The sequence below is a fragment of the Bombina bombina genome, chromosome 9 (assembly GCF_027579735.1).
Source record: "Bombina bombina isolate aBomBom1 chromosome 9, aBomBom1.pri, whole genome shotgun sequence".
NCBI classification, from domain to species: Eukaryota; Metazoa; Chordata; class Amphibia; order Anura; family Bombinatoridae; genus Bombina; species Bombina bombina.
In genome coordinates this window covers 27,661,286-27,680,537 of record NC_069507.1, presented here as the reverse complement: position 1 = coordinate 27,680,537, position 19,252 = coordinate 27,661,286, and the positions used below count along the sequence as shown (strand labels likewise).

The window sequence follows — 19,252 nt, the reverse complement described above, 5'->3', positions numbered from 1 at the left end:
ATACACACGTGTTGCTCGTAGAGGCTGCCATGTTTACAATAATGTAAACGTTAAAGGGACTGTTAACGTTCTATCATTTTTGCTTCATTTAATAGTTCACCCATCAAACATATATTACATGTTATTTTGCACAGCTGATGCGCTTTCAAATGGTTTTATTAAAACATTCTTTTTAATTACCATCTCAGTACTCCCCTGCCCGCCCACAATGTCAAAGCTTTTTTTTTTTTTTATTTCGAACGCTGGCTCCCACTGGATGTTTATACTCGAAAAATCAGTGATTCACAATTCAAAAAGCATTGCGATGCACTGTTTATATTTCATCCGTTTCTTATTTTTGTGCATGAGCAGGAGTAAGGAGAACGAGCACTGTAAAAATCAATGAAGACGTTCGCTCGCCAATTGGCTAAGGAAGCTATATCAGTATCTGTGCATCTTATTCTTTATAGCAGTGTCTATTACATGCAGTTATATGAAAATGAGTGTATACTGTCCCTTTAAAAGGTATTAGAAATATTGTATGCAATTAGAAGCGTTTCTGTACTATGCAGATCCCTTTGCGCATGCCTACTACTCTGTCAATGCGTGGTGACGTGGGACGTTGCGATGGGAGCGTTTTGTCAGAGCTCCCTAACTGGTGACGTACCCACATCGCCATGTCATCACTCCTGCATATGCACTGGGAGTAAGCGCTGCCCGAATGCGGCCATTTACATATAGTACTCAAGATATGTGAATGCCGCTTAGCCTACCTCCGTATGCTCTCATGGAAATGAGGTACATTTCACTAAAGTAGATCAAGAGTATAAGCGATTTCAGTTTTAAAAACTTTAATAGGAGAAATTTGTATCATTTTTAGAACTGTACATTCTGTCTACATTGTAAACATTTAATGTTGACCTCCATAATGTACAAAGTCAGGTATACTCAAGTATAATTATTTATATACCCTATAGTTAAAGGGACATTAAAAAACGAAATACATTTTATAAGCACAGTATTGAGGTTATTCACCACCTCTCTCTAGTCATGGGTGCTGCCATGTTGAAATCTAGGTTTCACTACATTCCAGTGCTGATGTGTTTACACTTGTGCAGAAATTCTCCTACAGATACCTGCACTGAAACTTAGATTTCAAAATGGCAACACCCATGATTTAGTGTTTATTTGCCCTTTAAGAATACTGATTGCATTAAAAAAATATTTCTTCCGCTTTTGTCTCGAACACTATTTGGTGTTTTTAGAATGAAGTACAATCATTTGTAGACACTAAAACAATGTAGAACAAATACAGTGCATAACTTGTACCATACAAATTTACTTGATGAGATCATTAGATGAAGAACAGAAATGTCCTAATATGACCCTTCCCTGTAACCTCCCCTGGAATCATTGGTGCCTTTAGGGTGACTCGCTGTGTGTTGCCTCTGCAGTTTTTTGGCAACATTAAATAAACTGTAAATGCTACGCCTTGGAAATTAACAGTCTGGATTTTTAACTTGGCAGGAAACCTTCTACAAACTCTATAATATGCCAGTTTTTTCTGTCTTCTTACACCGTGACATTGCAGCTTGCTCATCAGACAGAGCTAAAAGGATCTGTCTCTGCTGGAGTTTACACACTGATAGTAGAAAATAAAAACGGAGACATCTTTTTGAATGTATTCTCTGCCCATCTGTTTCCAGTGCTTTGTCCACTTTTGTAATTTCTTGTTGTTTCCCAAAATTGTTTATAGATTTTTGTGGATTCTGTTTATCTGATATTATCTTGAATTACAAATTGTAGAGAATGGAAATGTTAAATGGATATAAATACCTTCATATTCAGATAGAGCATGCAATTATACACAACTTTATCATTTACTTCTATTGTCAAGTTTTCTTTGTTCTCTTGGTATCTTTTGTTGAAAAATAGGAGGGGGGAAGGTCGGCAGCGTGCAAATGTCTGGAGTACTATATGGCCGCGGTTTAGAGCACTAGATAGCAGCCCTATTTCCTACAATATAGTGCTCCAGACACTTACCTAGGTATCTCTTCCACAAAGAATACCAAGAGAAGGAAGCAAATTTGAAACTTGTATGCTCTCTCTAAATTACAAAATGAAATTCTGGGGTTGATATGCCTTTAGTAAAGAAATAAATAAATACTTTTCTTTTTCTGGAGCAGGAAACTGACTTTAAGGAGTCCTGGGATTTGTTAGGATATTGTCTATGGCTTAAGACAATTCTATGTATGTTACGGATTCATGCTGGTATCTGCACGCAAACAAAAGCATTGGCAGGGTCATTTGAGGATTTCAGAGACACCGCTGATACTTCCTGCTGGTCATTGCTTTTGTCATTTTCTTTGCCTCTTCTAACAAGCAATTTTTTTTGTACTACAGAAAATAAGATCTGTAACTACCTTGAAGAATTGAGACGGCAGAAAAAGTCCAACAATCTGATTACAAAACAGTTCCTTGGTTTGAAAGTGAAGTCTAGAAATCTTGCGTGTTGTTCTGCTTTGTGGTAAAGGTGGCATCCTATTGACAGTTCCATGTTTAAAGGCAATGAGTTCTTCAGTACGACCTATTGTATTGCCAATAATTGTCTATGGAAATGTCATGGCTATGTGCAGGGTTTTATGCACCTGTTAGCAATGTATGTGGCTAACACAGTTATTAGTAGGGCTGGCAACCTATAAGTGTCTGTCCTCTCAAACAAATACACAAATGTTTCTTTAATATTTCAAAATATGTTTAGTGAGTATAGGGAGATAAAATAATTACTTGCAACAGGTATCTCAATAATATATATTCATAGGACTCTGGAGTTAAAACAGCATTCAGTTATTTTATATATATATGCATAATATATACCTGCAGTAAAATCACCTGCTCTTTCATATGTTTGTGGTCTTGGAAACCACTACAAACCACGTTAAAAAAAAATAAACTATAAACACAGTACATGGGTATATGCTTTGGGAATAGAACATTATATACTTAAAGGGACAGTCTACACCAGAATTTTTATTGTTTTAAAAGACAGATAATCCCTTTATTACCCATTCCCCAGTTTTGCATAACCAACATAGTTATAATAATATACTTTTAACCTCTGTGATTATCTTGTATTTAAGCCTCTGCAAACTGCCCCTTTATTTCAGTTCTTTTGACAGACTTGCAGTTTAGCCAATCAGTGCCTGCTCCCAGATAACTTCACGTGCACAGTGTTATCTATATGAAAAACGTGAACTAACACCCTCTAGTGGTGAAAAACTGTTAAAATGCATTTTGAAAAGAGGTGGCCTTCAAGGTCTAAGAAATTAGCATATGAACGTCCTAGGTTAAGCTTTCAACTAAGAATACCAAGAGAACAAAGCAAAATTGGTGATAAAAGTAAATTGGAAAATTGTTTAAAATTACATGCCCTATCTGACTTGAAGTTTATTTTGGCCCTCTCTTAATAAAATATATTAATTTTTGTCTTTATAGCCAGGTGATTACTTTTTTGAAAAGAAAAAGTGTTTTTATAATTTTATTATTATACTTGATTTATAAAGCACCAACATATTTTGCAGCGCTGCCTTTGGTACAATTGTTAAAAGTAAAACAGTGATGCAATACTTTGTAAGAGACAAGGCAAACTTTGGAAAACAAGTACAGAGGGAATTGAGGGCCCTATTCCCATGGGGACTTATAGAAGGGTAGGAGGGTGAAATACAGGAGGTCAGGAATGCAAGAATAATGTTAGTACAGAGGTAAATGAAGGGAATTACTAGGTAAGTGGAATTTATTTGTTACTGAGTTCGGTGGTTGGCTTCCTTGAACAAAAATGTCTTTAGGGAGTGTTTAAAAGGAGGCATATTAGGGTAAGTCTGACAGTGCAAGGGAGAGTGTTCCAGAGAGTTGATGCCGTGCGATACAAGTCCTGCAGCCTAGCATGGGAGGAGGTGATGATAGAAGATGCAAGGTGCAAGTCATTGTAGGATCTTAGGGGGCGGGCTGCAGTATATTTGTTGATTGTGGACCGGTAGTGAGGAGCGGCATCGATAAGGGCTTTGTAATCCTGGGTGAGGATTTTGAATTTAGCCCTGCAATGAATGGGGAACCAGTGAGGGGACTCACAGAGAGGGGCAGCAGATACAGAGCGGCGGGAAAGGTAGGTTAGCCTGGCAGAGGCATTTAGGATGGATTGAAAGGGGATGAGGTGGTAGAGTGTAAGGCCAGTTAGGTTATTGCAGTAGTCAAGTTGGAAAATTATCAGGGAGATGATTTGTTGCTTAGTGGTGTCAGTGCTCAGGAAAAGATGAATCTTGGAAATATTGCGTAAGTTGTTGCGGCAGAATAAAGAGAGCGATTGGATGTGGGGGATAAAGGACATACTGGAGTCAAGTATAATTGTGGACTAGGGATGATGGGGAGATAGACGGTGATACCATTGATGATGATAGAAAAAGAAAAAATCGGAGTACAGCTTTACTTCACAAACGGGGATCTCTAATTTATATGATAACCCCCCAAAGCCTGTATAGGCACCTATTTCACATATAGTGATGTGACCACCGTAACAGCAGTGGTCACCTGGACATTATTATTTACTATCTTAACAATTATTATTTATTTTTTTACTGTTTTGCTGCAGCTATATCACATGCCATGAAATATAATAATGGTATATTCTGAACCTGCTAAAAAAAAATTGTTTGTGGGGGTCACTTACTGAAAACTGAAATTTGACTTACAATTAATGTTTAAACGTAAGGAGCAAAGATAGCTAAAAAGTGGCCTAGCCCTGGGGTGCAAAAATGACTCCGCAGCGGAAGGGTTAATGTCCATTTAATGTTATTTTTTTTGTTTCCTTCAGCCATAGAAAAGTAAAAGCTGTTTAAACAATTTGCAGGGAATCCATTGTTTGGTCTGTACTGTAGTATTAATGCTCATTGGCTGACAGGAGGAATCACTATAACTGTACTTATAAAAATATATTCTTCCCATTTGTGATTCCATAATTTGTGACTTTCACATTCGCTGCCGTATGTGTCAGCTCTTTTAAGTCTTTATTTACTGGTACAGTCCTTATTTTATTTTTACCTCTTGTTCCCTTCTTCATCCTCCAAAGTATCCCCCACTGGCAGCACCGAATGCCTCATCTCTTTCTCTCCTCAGCATACGGATAGAAAGGTTTTTTTTTCCTAGTGTTTGGCATATAGTAGGGTTTACACCCTTTTTTAACCAGCCATTTCTGGGACTTTTTTGAATGTGTATATTATGATTTTAGTAAAGTTATGTGACCTGAGTGCATGTACAGTAGTGAACAAAGATAAGTACAGCACTCGCAGGGGTGTGCAAGCCACTCCAACCCCCAGCCAACGAATCAAAGCAAACAAAAGATGGTGGCATCACTACTACTTTATTGGAGTAAAGACACAACCAAATGCAATAACAGCAGCAACATTTCGGGTGTGTAGCCCTTATTCATGCTAACATGCAACTGATATTTTCTCCTATTTATACCCTACAGCTACCAGAGGGCGCTCTAGGGTAAACAAATTATTAACTCTTAAAGGGATACTGAACCCAACATTTTTATTTCATGATTCAGATAGGAAATGCAATTTTAAGCAACTTTCTAATTTACTCCTATTATAAATTTTTTATTCTTTCTCTTGTTATCTTTATTTGAAAAAACAGGAATGTAAGCATAGGAGCCGGCCCATTTTTGGTTCAGAACCCTGGATAGCGCTTGCTGATTGGTGGCTACATTTAGTCACCAATCAACAAGCGGTACCCAGGTTCTGTACCAAAGATGGGCCGACTCGTTAGCTTACATTCCTGCTTTTTCAAATAAAGATACCAAGAGAACGAAGGAAAATTGATGAGGAGTAAATTAGAAAGTTGCTTAAAATTGCATTTCCTATCTGAATCATGAAATAAACTAATTGGGTTCAGTATCTCTTTAACAATCCTTATTACAGGTAATTTCTATTAGTCTTACAAATCAGTTTAAAACAACAACAAACCTACTAGAATATGGAGGTAAATATAACAAATTACAGGTAAAATTCTTCAAAAAATTCTGCGAAATAGATGGAAGTCACTCTTTTTAACATTACAAAAAAACTGATAAATACCATTCTCTATTAAGACCCACCGGGTCCATTGTACCTAATTTAAAAATCCAGAATGCTTCTTTTTGTTTGAGGATACGCTCCCCACCACCTCCTCTACGTGGCATGGCTATGTGTTCTATTATTTGAAACCTCAATTGATTAATAGAATGGCCCATTTTGAGAAAATTATGAGACACAGGGGCTTTAACATTCCCTGTTCTGATGTTACTTTTATGTTAATTTTATCTCTAATGGCCTAGCTCCGCCCCCACACGGACATTTGGTTATATATATTACTGGGTATATCCCTTAATACCATTTTTGTTCCCAGTAGTGGGGTGATAAAAAGAGATCCCTTTATCATGTTATTACAACATGAACACTTTAAGCAGGGGTAACAACCTTCCTTCTTACATGAAATAAAACTTTGTGAATATTTCTTTCTTTTCTTATCAATTGTTGATGAAGGTTGAGACCCTGCTTATAAGCAGGCATAGGATCATTTTTAAATACCTCAATATTCGGATTGCAGTCACTAAGGACTTTCCAATGTTTTCTCATAATGCAGTGTATCTGGTTACTTTGGGCATTACATTTTTAAATTAGGTACAATGGACCCAGTGGGTCTTAATAGAGAATGGTATTTATCAGTTTTTTGTAATGTTAAAAAGAGTGACTTCCATCTATTTCGCAGAATTTTTTGTAGACTTTTACCTGTAATTTGTTATAATATTTACCTCCCTATTCTAGTAAGTTTGTTGTTGTTTTAAACTTATTTGTATGACTACTTAAATAGAAATTACCTGTAAGAAGGATTGTTAAAAGTTGTTAATTTTTTTACCCTAGAGCACCCTCTGTTGGCTGTAGGGTATAAATAGGAGAAAATATCAGTTGCATGTTAGCATGAATAAGGGTTACACACCCGAAACATTGCTGCTGTTATTGCATTTTGTTGTGTCTTTACTTCAATAAAGAAGTAGTGCTGCCGCCATCTTTTGTTTGCTTTGCATGTACAGTAGAGCAGCACGTTATGCACCAAGTGCAATATCTCTCCTTCTGCTCTGTCCCCCAGCACTGCAAGTACATAGTGCAGCTGCACCCTGAGCTCACTCTCCCCTCAGAAATTTAGATACAGGGATTAGTACTGGGCCTTGTTCGTTTGAATATATTTGTGAATGACTAGGAGAATGGATTAAAAAGCAACATCTCTTTGCAGATGATACAAAGTTGTATAAGGTCATTAGGTCAGTGCAGGATGAAATTGCTTTACAAGGGGATTTACAAAAATTGGAAGAATGGGCTGGTAAATGGAAAATGAGATTTAATACTGGAAAATTTAAGGTTCTACATTTTAGAATTAAAAATAAGCAGGCAGCCTATCATTTAAATAGGACAAGCCTTAGCAAAACAGAGGAGGAAAGGGATTTGGACGTACATATAGATAACTAAAGATGGGTGCACAATGCCAAGCAGAGGCTTCTAAAGCTAATAAGATACTAGCATATATTAAAAGATGCATTAATGCAAGGGAGGAAAGCATAATTCTGTGGGGCATATCTATTAAGCTCCGTGTTTCTAAAGACCGCTGCTCCATAACCTGTCCGCCTGCTCTGAGGAGGCGGACAGACATTGCTGCAATTCAACCCGATCGAATACTATCGGGTTGATTGACACCCCCCTGCTAGCGGCCGATTGGCTGCAAATCTGCACAAGAGCTGCTGCTGCAATGCTGAATGCGGAGAGCGTATTGTCTCCGCATTCAGCGAGGTTTGTCGGACATGATCCGCAAATGTCGGATCATGTCTCACAGGCCTTTCATAAATAGTCCCCTGTCACTCAATAAATCCTTGGTAAGACCTCACCTTGAGTATGGGGTGCTGTTCTGGTGACTAATATCTAAAAAAGACATTGCAGAGCTAGAAAAAGGGCAGAGAAGCGCCACAAAACTAATAAGGGGAATGGATAATTTATACTTAGAGGAGAGGTCAGCAAAACTGTATGTTTTCACTAGGAAAAAAAGAAAAGAGGCTTGAGAGGTGATATTGCTTTGTATGAATATATTTAAGTCCCATATACAGAGGTGGCAGAAATTCTATTTATCAAAGAAAGTAAGGAAAAGAGCACCTAAAGGAAATTGAAATCCTGCTGCTTCACTGGAATACCCTTTAGATCCAGAAAAGTGTCAGAAATAAATAAAAAAGAGAAGCAGTGCTGTAAAAGCACAGATTATAATAATATATTAAATATACAAAAACTTTTTTTTTATTTAGAAATTGTTGTCACAATTTGAGGCTGGAGGAAAGGAGATATAATCTCCAGCCATGTAAATGTTTAGTTCAATATAAGAGTTAATTAAAATGTGGAACTCATTGTCTAAGGAGGTAGTGAATGCCAATGCCTTAAATACTTTTAAAAATGGTTTAGATTTCTGGCTAGTAACATAATTTGGGGATATGATTGCTTGTATTTAATTGGTCACTTTTTTAATGGAATTAATTTTATTTATTGTAAAAAAAGTAGTATCTGTATAAGTTGAACTTGATGGACTTCTGTCCTTCAACCTCACCTACTATGTATGTATGTATGTAAATTAGGCTGCTCCTGTTGACCTTTCACCCAAGCGCTGGGCAACCATTTGTCCTTTCTCTCTGTCTCTCTCTACCTGGATATTAGGGGGATAGTACAGGAGTCACAGCACATACCTCCAGATTTCCAATACTAAGGGTCTATGCTTTGTGCGTAGCAGCAGTTAGTGGTACAAAGAATAGTTGTATGAATAAGCTGACAGGGATTCTGGTTGGCTGTTGTCCGTTCAGCACTGCATAGGTCATGTGAAGAGATTAAATTCATCCTTACATATTGCTACATTCCTGTCTGCCAGTGAGAGGCTGCTTGTCATTTTCCTTCTGATACAGAATTGTGCATCAGGCTTGTCTTGTCATCCTACGCAGGGAATACAGTGTGAAGCAATCCTATGTCTGAGACCAGGTGCAGACTTAGCCGTCTGGAAACTCATGTTTGGCTCAACCGAGCAAATCCTGATACATCTGCAAATCCTGACTCATGCTGGCTGGCACCACTTGGGAATCTTCCCCTACACAGCCTGGGGCATTCATGGTTTTGATGCTTCATTGTGGTCTTTTTTCCTGTCTTGAACTTGAGTTTTGTGGGAAGCAAACATTGCCTTACGGAAGTTATATAGTCTGTAATGCAAAATATGTCTGTGGTTTGTATAAAGGATCAAAAAACAAACCAGTATAGTTTGCTGTTATAGTCTTTGGGTCATTTGTTAAATCAGGGTGTTTGTTACATGAAAGTGCTATCAAAGGGAAACAGAACTCACTTCTTATTTTTTGTAAAGTTTCTATATTTGTGGGAGGGGCATGAGAGATCTTTAAACCATCCTTTTGCTTTTAAAATCTTAAACATATATTATACCCTAAAAAAATCTGCTATACAAATAGAAAGAGCCCTGTGTAAATGTATTACGTTTCAATTAAAGGGATATGAAAGTCAGCGTTAAACTTTCAGGATTCAGAGTGTGTGATTTTAAGAGGGTTTTCAACTTGCTCTATTATAGTAAATGTTTAATTTTAAAGGGACAGCAACGTCAAAATTAAAGTTTAATGATTCAGATAGAGAAACAGTTATAGAGAGTTATTTAAAGGGATAATCTAGTCAAAATGAAACTTTCATGATTCAGAAAGAGCAGCAATTTGAAGCATCATTCTAATTTTCTCCTATTATCAATTTTTTTTCCATATCTTTTATTTGAAAAATCAAGAATGTAAGCATATTTTTTAATACATGGGTAGTGCTTTTTGATTGGTGTCTAGATGTAGCTACCAATCAGCAAGTGCTACTCAGGTGCTCAACCAAAAATGGGCCTGCTCTCAAGCTTACATTCAAATAAAGATACCAAGAGAACAGACAAATTGATAATAGGAGTAAATTAGAAAGTTGCTTAAAATTGCTGCGCTATCTAAATCATGAAAGTTTAATTTTGTCTAGACTATCCCATTAAAGGGCCATAGGTGTATTAGAATAATAAATCAGCAGTTGTCTGTAATATGACTATAGTGTTCATTACAGCTGTTCAGAGCTTTGAAAGGGACATGAAGTTCAAAATTGAACTCATGATTCAGAACATAACTTTTTAAACAACTTTCCAATTTACATCTATTATCTTATTTGCTTTATTCTCTTGGTATCCTTTTGTTAAAAAAGCATACAAGGCCCTTAACTGCATTGCTCCCCCCTATATCTCAGACCTTGTCTCCAGATACTCTCCCTACCGTCCAGTAAATGTCATTGCACACCTGGTCTTTAAGGGGCCATTATAGTTGAAAAATGGCACACTCTAATTTGTTAGAGCATGTAAGTTCAACACTAGCAACTAGGGCTGGGCGATATGGGGGGAAAAAAATCGGAAGGGCATCTGTTCCAGCGCTGTACGGCAGGGCTTCTGTTCCAGCGCTGTACGGCAGGGCGCCTGTTTGTTGCAGCGCTGTACGGCAGGGCGCCTGTTTTTTTTTGTTGCAGTGCTGTACGGTAGGACGTTATGAAATGCATTTTTGGATTTTAATTAGAGCAATACTACAGGAACCAGAGATTTTAAGTCCGATACTCCAAACAGGAAAAGAAACCCAGACCGGCTCCTCCAGTTAAGACGTATTTATTGAAGATATAAAAAACAAAATTTAACAGCACACTATAAAACGGCCGTAGGTGCACCTACAGGCATAGGTAAACACATGAGGAAAGGTACTCGTCAGTTCTGACGCGTTTCGGATGTACCCATAATAATAGATGGTTTAGTCAGAGTACCGCCTCCTTTAAATATTCGGTTTTCCCCCTATGCTAAATGGTCAATGTATTCTTAATCAACAAGCCCTATTTTCAATATCTAGGCAGGGACACTAATTGCAAAGTTTAATACATGGTTGCCATATATGTTACAACATTAAAACCTTGCATGTGTATATATAGTATATGCGATTTATGCAGGAGCATATTAGTCTCTCTATACAGTGTATACTACTTTTATATGTATATATCCTTTACACTGGATCTGATTTAGTTCTTTAAACAATTTCACTGAATGTTATGCCTTTGATAATAATAACTTACTGTTTCCTCAATATGTCAAATGCATTCAGATTATAGACCTGAGTTTTTAAAAGAATTTTATACAGTATTGATTTTGGAAAAATACTTTTGTAGATCCCAAGACTTATTTAAGGTCCATATCTGATATCTGTTTGTTTATTTATTTGTTTATTGGTATCATCCTCAATTTATAAGCTTTCTATATATGAAACAAGCTGAACCCCAGTGGTAGATATTTGGATTTTCAAATCATGACTCCCAATGATTGATAAGATCCCACTCTGAGTTGAAACCTCTGGGTAACCACGTACATAATTTGAAAATCCAAAAACCTCTCTCTTATAGAGAAGCTTCTCTCTATTGCCTCCTCTTCGGGGCTGTTTTACATACTCCACTGCTTGCCATCTAAATGTACTTACATCTTGACTACAATGATGTATGAAATTAGATGCTAGGGCAGAACATTCTTTTTTGCATCTGATATGACTTAGATGTATTATTTTCTGCAATCTATACAGGATACTAGATACACAACAAACCCCATTGCACAGTTTACACTTTGCAAGGTTTCAAACCTCTGGCCTGTAACGTATGATTCAAAATATCTTGTAACCTGTATATAATCATATGCTTTGCAAAGTGTGCTACTGCATTTAAATGTACCTTTATGTACCAACCAAGAGCTTGTATTCTCTTGTAGAGGTAATTTTGTAGGCAATAGCATATTACCCAGCGTCATACTTTTGGTATATGAAAACCTACACCCTTGCTCGATGATAGGTTTCAGTTTCTCATCTGCCCTCAGAATCGGTAAATTCTTTTTGATTATATCACAAATCCTGGTGTATTGATTGCTATGATTAGTAGCAAAATATACCCCTGGGTTTCTCTGTTTTTCCTTACTCTGTTTTATCTGCTTTCTAGACTCTCCCAAGAGACTCTCTCTTGATATCAAGTCTGTTTGTTTTTTCGTATTGAAAATAGTACGCTTAGGGTAGCCCCTCTCTTTCAATTGAGATGATAAAATGCTGCATTCCTTATCATAATCACCCTCATAGGAACAGTTCCGCTTCATTCTAAGGAATTGTCCCTTCTCTATTGCCATAGCCACATGTTTGGGGTGATTGGTTGAGGCGTGCAGAAGATTATTTTTTTATATTGGTTTTCTGTATGTTCTGGTATTAATCTCCCCACCCTCTGTATCTCCATGAAGAGTAATACCCAGATAGTTAATTGTACTTAGGTCATGTTCCATTGTAAATTTCAAGTCAACCTCATTCAGGTACAAAAAAGCTAGGAAGTCTTGCTCCTCTACAGGACTCTTCCAAATTAGGATAAGATCATCTATGAATCTTTGATAAAAAAAAATTGTGTTCCCTGTGAGCATTTCTATTTTCAAAGATGTGGGTTTCCTCCCACCAACCTAAAAATAAGTTGGCGTACGAGGGGGGCAAATTTTGCCCACATTTATGGAGATAGAAATCTCCCTGAAACTCAACATAATTGTGCTCTAGCAGAAATTTAACTATACCTACCACACATTCTATCTGTTCAACCGTATGGTTTGCTTTAGTGCTCAAAAAATAGCGGATCGCCTGTAGGCCAAACTGATGGGGTATCCTGGAATGGGGTATGACCACATCAACAGTGACCCACATATATCCTTCTTTCCACTCCAATTGTGTACACAGCTCTAATAGATGTTTAGTATCACGGAGATGACTCAATAAGGTTCCCACAATTGGCTGGAGAATTGAGTCTACCTATTCAGATAGTGGCTCCAGAATTGAGCCAATTCCCGAGACAATTGGTCTCCCACTTATACTCTCCAGCGACTTGTGGACCTATGGGAAGAAGTGAAAAAGTGGTATATCTGGACATTCCATAAATAGAAAATCTGCCATCTTAACATCCAAAAAGCGCCTTTCCACCCCATCATCAATTAGGGATTTAATTTTATTTTGAAGCAATTTAGTGGGATTGGAAAAGAGGGGTTTATAAGTATGAAGATCTTGTAATTGGCGATTAGCTTCCTTAATGTATTCCCCTTGTTGCATAACAACGGTACTACCTCCCTTGTCAGATTTACTTATTACAATTTCCCTATTATCTTTCAATTCTTTAAGGGCCCTATTGTGTGCTGCATTTAAACTGGGTGTAACCTTATCTTCCATATAGTAGAGTTTTGTAAGATCTTTTTCTACTGATTTTTGAAACATCTCTAGGGTAGTGCCTCTGCTGTGAATGGGGTAAAATTGGGATTTTCTAGACATGGTTGTAGTGATTGCAGTGGACTCTGCAGTCTGTTCAATGCCTCTATCATCTGTTATATCTGACTCTTTTGGCAGGTCATTCATATCTTGAACACTGCATAGTTCACTGAAATCCATACTGGGTTCCCTTCTAAATAAGAGATATCAGATATGGACCTTAAATAAGTCTTGGGATCTACAAACGTTTTTTTCCAAAATCAATACTGGTATAAAATTATTTTAAAAACTCAGGTCTATAATCTGAATGCATTTGACATATAGAGGAAACAGTAAGTTATTATTAAAAAGGCATAACATTCAGTGAAATTTGTTTAAAGAACTAATCGGATCCAGTGTAAAGGATATATACATATAAAAGTAGTATACACTGTATAGAGAGACTAATATGCTCCTGCATAAATCGCATATACTATATATACATGCAAGGTTTTAATGTTGTACCATATATGGCAACCATGAATTGAACTTTGCAATTAGTGTCCCTGCCTAGATTTTTAAAATAGGGCTCTTGTTGATTTAAGAATACATTGACCATTCAGCATAGGGGGAAAACCGAAAAAGGACCTATCAGAATAGAATATTGAATATTTAAAGGAGGCGGTACTCTGACTAAACCATCTATGATTACGGGTACATCCGAAACGCGTCATAACTGACGAGTACCTTTCCTCATGTGTTTACCTATGCCTTTAGGTGCACTTAATGGCCGTTTTATAGTGTGCTTTTAAATTTTGTCTTTTATATCTTTAATAAATACGTCTTTTAATTGGAGGAGCCGGTCTGGGTTTCTTTTCCTGTTTGGAGTATTGTTGGACTTAGCCACATGGCTCTCCAAGTGACGCGAAGACACGGAACCAATGAGCAGTCTATCCAGATGCGTAGTATTATCTTGGTGATGACAGAAATATAACAGAATAGCCAAATGGGTACTCACACACTCCAAAAGCACACTTATGTGCTGGTAGGAACAGGCTGTAGATTTATATAGGTGTAACAGCTCACGCGTTCTGGGATACTTCCAATACTGTAATGCTGCAGCAAGTATAAAAAAGCAAACAGAAAGCACTATATGTGCAGACCATTAAAAATAAAACATAGGTGTGTGCTTAGTAGCAGAAAATGGGTACTCACATACTCCCATAGCACACCAATGTGCTAGTAGATGCAGGCTGCAAATTCAGACAGGTGTGGCAGCTCACCCAACCAGATAATCCTTCAGGTGTTGGAAAGGTGGCTGTATCCTTCTCAGTAGAAATGAGCAGATGGTAGGAAATGAAATCCACTCCAAAGATAGAAGTTAAAAAATATTTATTAAAAACAAGTAAAAAATTAAAATTAAACAACAACACCAAGGTTGTTTGCAAAGAATGGATTACAGGGTTAACCAGTTGGCCCCAATAATTGCAACGCGTTTCTCGGTTGGCAAACCGTTTCATCAGGCAACAATCAGGCAGTTGCTGTATGTGGACACCATGGTTGGGAATCCCTGGTCTGAGGTTTAGTGACTCTTCAACCACAAAGCAATACAGAATTTTATATTGATAAAACTTACAGCCTTCAGGAGTTTGTGTTATGAAGAATAATCAGTTTCTCTTACTGCAAATAATATTAATCCACTCTAATAATGGCCGCACTTTTCTTTGCTTTTAGATGGGCTGGTGAACCCCTTGGTGGAGCTGTCTGCAAAGCAGGTGGCTTTTCACATTCCATTCGAAGTGGTGGAGAAGGTTTACCCCCCAGTACCGGAGCAGCTGCAGCTCCGCATCGCTTTCTGGAGCTTCCCAGAGAATGAGGAGGATATCAGGTACCGTGAGAAGTTCTTGGTTAATTAATGGTACCGAACTAGTCAGATCTGCTTTAGGGGGGTCAGAAGGAACCATTCTAAACTAATTTGTAATCATTAACATATTAATATAAGATAAATGAAGCTGTGAATTGAATTGGGTTTTACTGGTTTTTATTGGGAAATACAGCTTAATTAATCTGAAATGCTGCGTTAGCATTTTGACCCCTTGATTCACTTTCACGTCTTGCCACACAGTCTGAGTTGGATTGATGTTTGGTAGTTGGCTAGGCCATGCTAAGACACATAGCTTCTTGTTTTTAAAATCACTTTAGTGTAGCTTTGACTGTATTTAATGGGACGTTTAAATCAATAAAGTTCTCATTCAAAGAGCACTATTTAAACATGTTTTAAACAAATCTTATTTCACCATTTAGTGTTTTAAACAAATGTGTTTAAATTGTTCACGGCTTAGAAGCTCAAAGGCGGATCAAGAAAATTCCCTCAGCTCTTTTTATGGGCAGTACCACACGCATATGAACAAATATTTGTATTTTTAATTAAAAAAAAACAACCTCTAATACATATTACAATGGCCTTTTGTCTCTTTAAGATCAGTCTTGCTTAATAGTGATACCTGTCCCAGTGCATGGTTTGTTGTAGACTGTGGGATTTATAGAGTCCATCTCTTCTAAACATACCGTGTGTGGAAATAAACTCACATTAAACTAAATTAATTAGAGATTGTAACATGAAATATCCTATTGTTATTGAGGGATGAGTTTTTAAGAGGATAATGGAAATGTAATTTTAATTGCTGCTATTTAGTAAGTCAAGCTTCGTTATTATTATATATTTTCTAAATAAAGAGCAGTTTATTATTGTATTATTTATAGAAAACTTTTGCTTTATAACATTGTCCAATCTAGAGCTCCGTTCCCTAATATTTCTGTTGCCTATACTTGTTATCTGATTTTTTTTTCATGATTCAGACAGATCAGCAATTTTAAGCAACTTTCTTATTTACTCCTATTATCAATTTTTCATCATTCTCTTGGTATCTATTTGAAAAAGCATAAATGTATGCTTGGGAGCCAGACCATTTTTAGTTCAGAACCCTGGGTAGTGCTTGTTGTTTGATGTATTCATTTAACCACCAATCAGCAAGCGCTACCCAGGTGCTGAACCAAAAATGATCCGGCTCCCAAGCATACATTTCTGCTTTTTCAAATAAAGATACCAAGAGAACGAAGAAAATCGATTAATAGGAGTAAATTAGAAAATTGCTTAAAATTGCTGGTCTATCCAATTTATGAAAGAAAAAAAATGGGTTTCTTATTCCTTTAACCCATCTGATCATGTTTGCAGATACCTCTCGCCCTTCACACCATTCTTTCATTGAATAAAACTACAGATGAACTAGAACACATGAATATATTATCGAATTGGAAGGATGTGAGGTTCCCATGTCTCTGTACTAATTGTTTTCTTTTACTAGGTTGTATTCCTGTTTGGCAAATGGCAGCGCAGACGAATTTCAACGAGGAGAGCAGCTGTTCCGTATGAGAGCTGTAAAGGATCCTCTGCAGATAGGTGTGTAGCTTGTGTGTGTGGGATGTTCATTGCAAGTGGGTTCTTCTATTGAATGAATAAAGATTGTTGAGAAGTGTGTAAACCCCACACTATTACTTGTAGGATGATACCTATAGCTTTTATATTTGACATTAAAGGGACACACTTGGCACCAATATTTCCTATATTCTTTTTTGATATTGGAAAAAATCGGAACAGATGTCTTGTTTTTTTTTCTTTCATCACTATCACAAGTTAATAACTATTATGAGATTTGATCTCTGTGTATCCACAACAGCACTACTGGTAATGGCTGCCAGAACCCATACACCAAATGAATAAACTGTTCAAATCTAAAATGGCAAATGTGCGCTTTTTATATCAAATCCACAGCCAATCAGAAACATAACAATATAACCAACATGCCCCCTTTCAGTGAGTGATTCCTTTTATAGTTGGTTAATTGAGTACATGTGTTTATTTTGCAATTGGATAGAGTGATTATTATTTTTTTTATAAATTTGTCATTTAGCAACAGGTATACATTGGTAATGATCTCTGTATTTCACAACTGTCAATATCTTGTAGATATGTTTTTAAAGACACTCCCCTTTTGGAGGTAGTACAGCAAATGTGTACAGGTGTTCACTCACATTATGTCTATGACTACGGCCATTCAGGCCGAAACCGGTCAGATGCATTTTTACCTAGCCTTTTTATCTGTATGAGTCGTTACCATACCCAATAAAGTTACTTTTTTTTTACATTTTTTTCTTGCTTTGGCCTGGGATTACTTCATCCTATCATCTACCTGGAACGGCTTGGATTTATTTACTCCATGTTTTATTCATGTTTTTACATTTAAATATTAATGATGACATATTCAATATAATTTCTTTCTTTCATGTAATTGGCAAGAGTCCATGAGCTAGTGACGTATGGGATATACAATCCTACCAGGAGGGGCAAAGTTTCCCAAACCTCACAATGCCTATAAATACACCCCTCACCACACCCACAATTCAGTTTCACAAACTTTGCCTCCTATGGAGATGGTGAAGTAAGTTTGTGCTAAGATTTCTACGTTGATATGCGCTTCTCAGCATTTTGAAGCCCGATTCCTCTCAGAGTACAGTGAATGTCAGAGAGATGTGAAGGGAGTATCACCTATTGAATGCAATGGTTTTCCTCACAGGGATCTATTTCATAGGTTCTCTGTTATCGGTCCTAGAGATTCATCTCCTACCTCCCTTTTCAGATCGACGATATACTCTCATATTCCATTACCTCTACTGATAACCGTTTCAAGACTGGTTTGGCTATTTGCTATATGTGGATGGGTGTCTTTTGGTAAGTATGTTTTTCATTACTTAAGACACTCTCAGCTATGGTTTGGCACTTTATGTATTTATATAAAGTTCTAAATATATGTTTTGTACTTATATTTGCCATGATTCAGGTTTTCAGTATATCTCCTTTTGCAGACTGTCAGTTTCATATCTTGGAAATGCTTTTTTAGGAAAAATGTATTTCTTACCTAGGGTATAGTCTCTTTTTCAAATTGACTGTCTTTTAAATTCTCAGGCAGAATTAGGCTTGCGAGGGCGCAAAATGCCAAAGTTTATTGTGTCATTCTTGGCGCAAGATTTTTTTGGCGCAAAGTTATGTTCGTTGACGCAAATTCGTCATTTCCGGCGTCTTAGTCTACGCCGAGTCCTTCACAAGGTTGCATCATCTGTAACGCGAGTGTGTCATTTCTGGACGTTTTTGGCGGCAAAAAATATTTTCTGTTTGTTGTGCGTCATACTTGGCGCCAAATATTTTCATTATTTAAGACCCCATTCCTATATGCCTCTTGCCTTTTTTCTTTCAGAGGGCTGTGCTGTTTGCATTTTTCCCCATTCCTGAAACTGCCATATAAGGAAATTGATAATTTTGCTTTATATGTTGTTTCTTTCTCTTACAATTGCAAGATGTGTCAATCTGATCCTGTCTCAGAAATCACTGTTGGAACCCTGCTGCCTGATGACAGTTCTACCAAAGCAGTGCATTTGTTGTAAACTTGTGGAGGTTATATCTCCTGCTGTGGTTTGTAATAGTTGTCATGATAAACTTTTACAAGCAGAGAATGTATACTTCAGTAGTAGTTCATTACCTGTTGCTGTCCTCTCAACATCTAATGCACAAGATATACCTGTAAATTTCAAATAATTTATTTCTGATTTCTAATCAGAAGGCTTTGTCTGCCATCCCGCCTTTTAATAAATGTAAAAGGTCTTTTAAAACTTCTCATAAAGTTGATGAAATTTCAAATGACCGGCAACATGCTGAATTATCCTTCTCTGATTGGGATCTATCTGGTTCAGAATATCCTGCCTCAGATATTGACGCTGACAAATCTTGTTATTTATTTAAAATGGGGT

General features: G+C 37.0%; 1 protein-coding gene across 2 annotated transcripts in view; it reads left to right on the top strand.

Moving 5' to 3' along the window:
* Window positions 1-19,252, top strand: part of ZSWIM8 (zinc finger SWIM-type containing 8) — a 143,354-nt gene that overhangs the window by 4,353 nt on the left and 119,749 nt on the right. For both annotated transcript variants that reach the window (XM_053691997.1, XM_053691996.1), the window contains exons 2-3: window positions 15,125-15,278; window positions 16,756-16,850. In XM_053691997.1, the coding sequence (XP_053547972.1) occupies window positions 15,125-15,278; window positions 16,756-16,850 (249 nt within the window). The remainder of the gene's footprint in view (window positions 1-15,124; window positions 15,279-16,755; window positions 16,851-19,252) is intronic.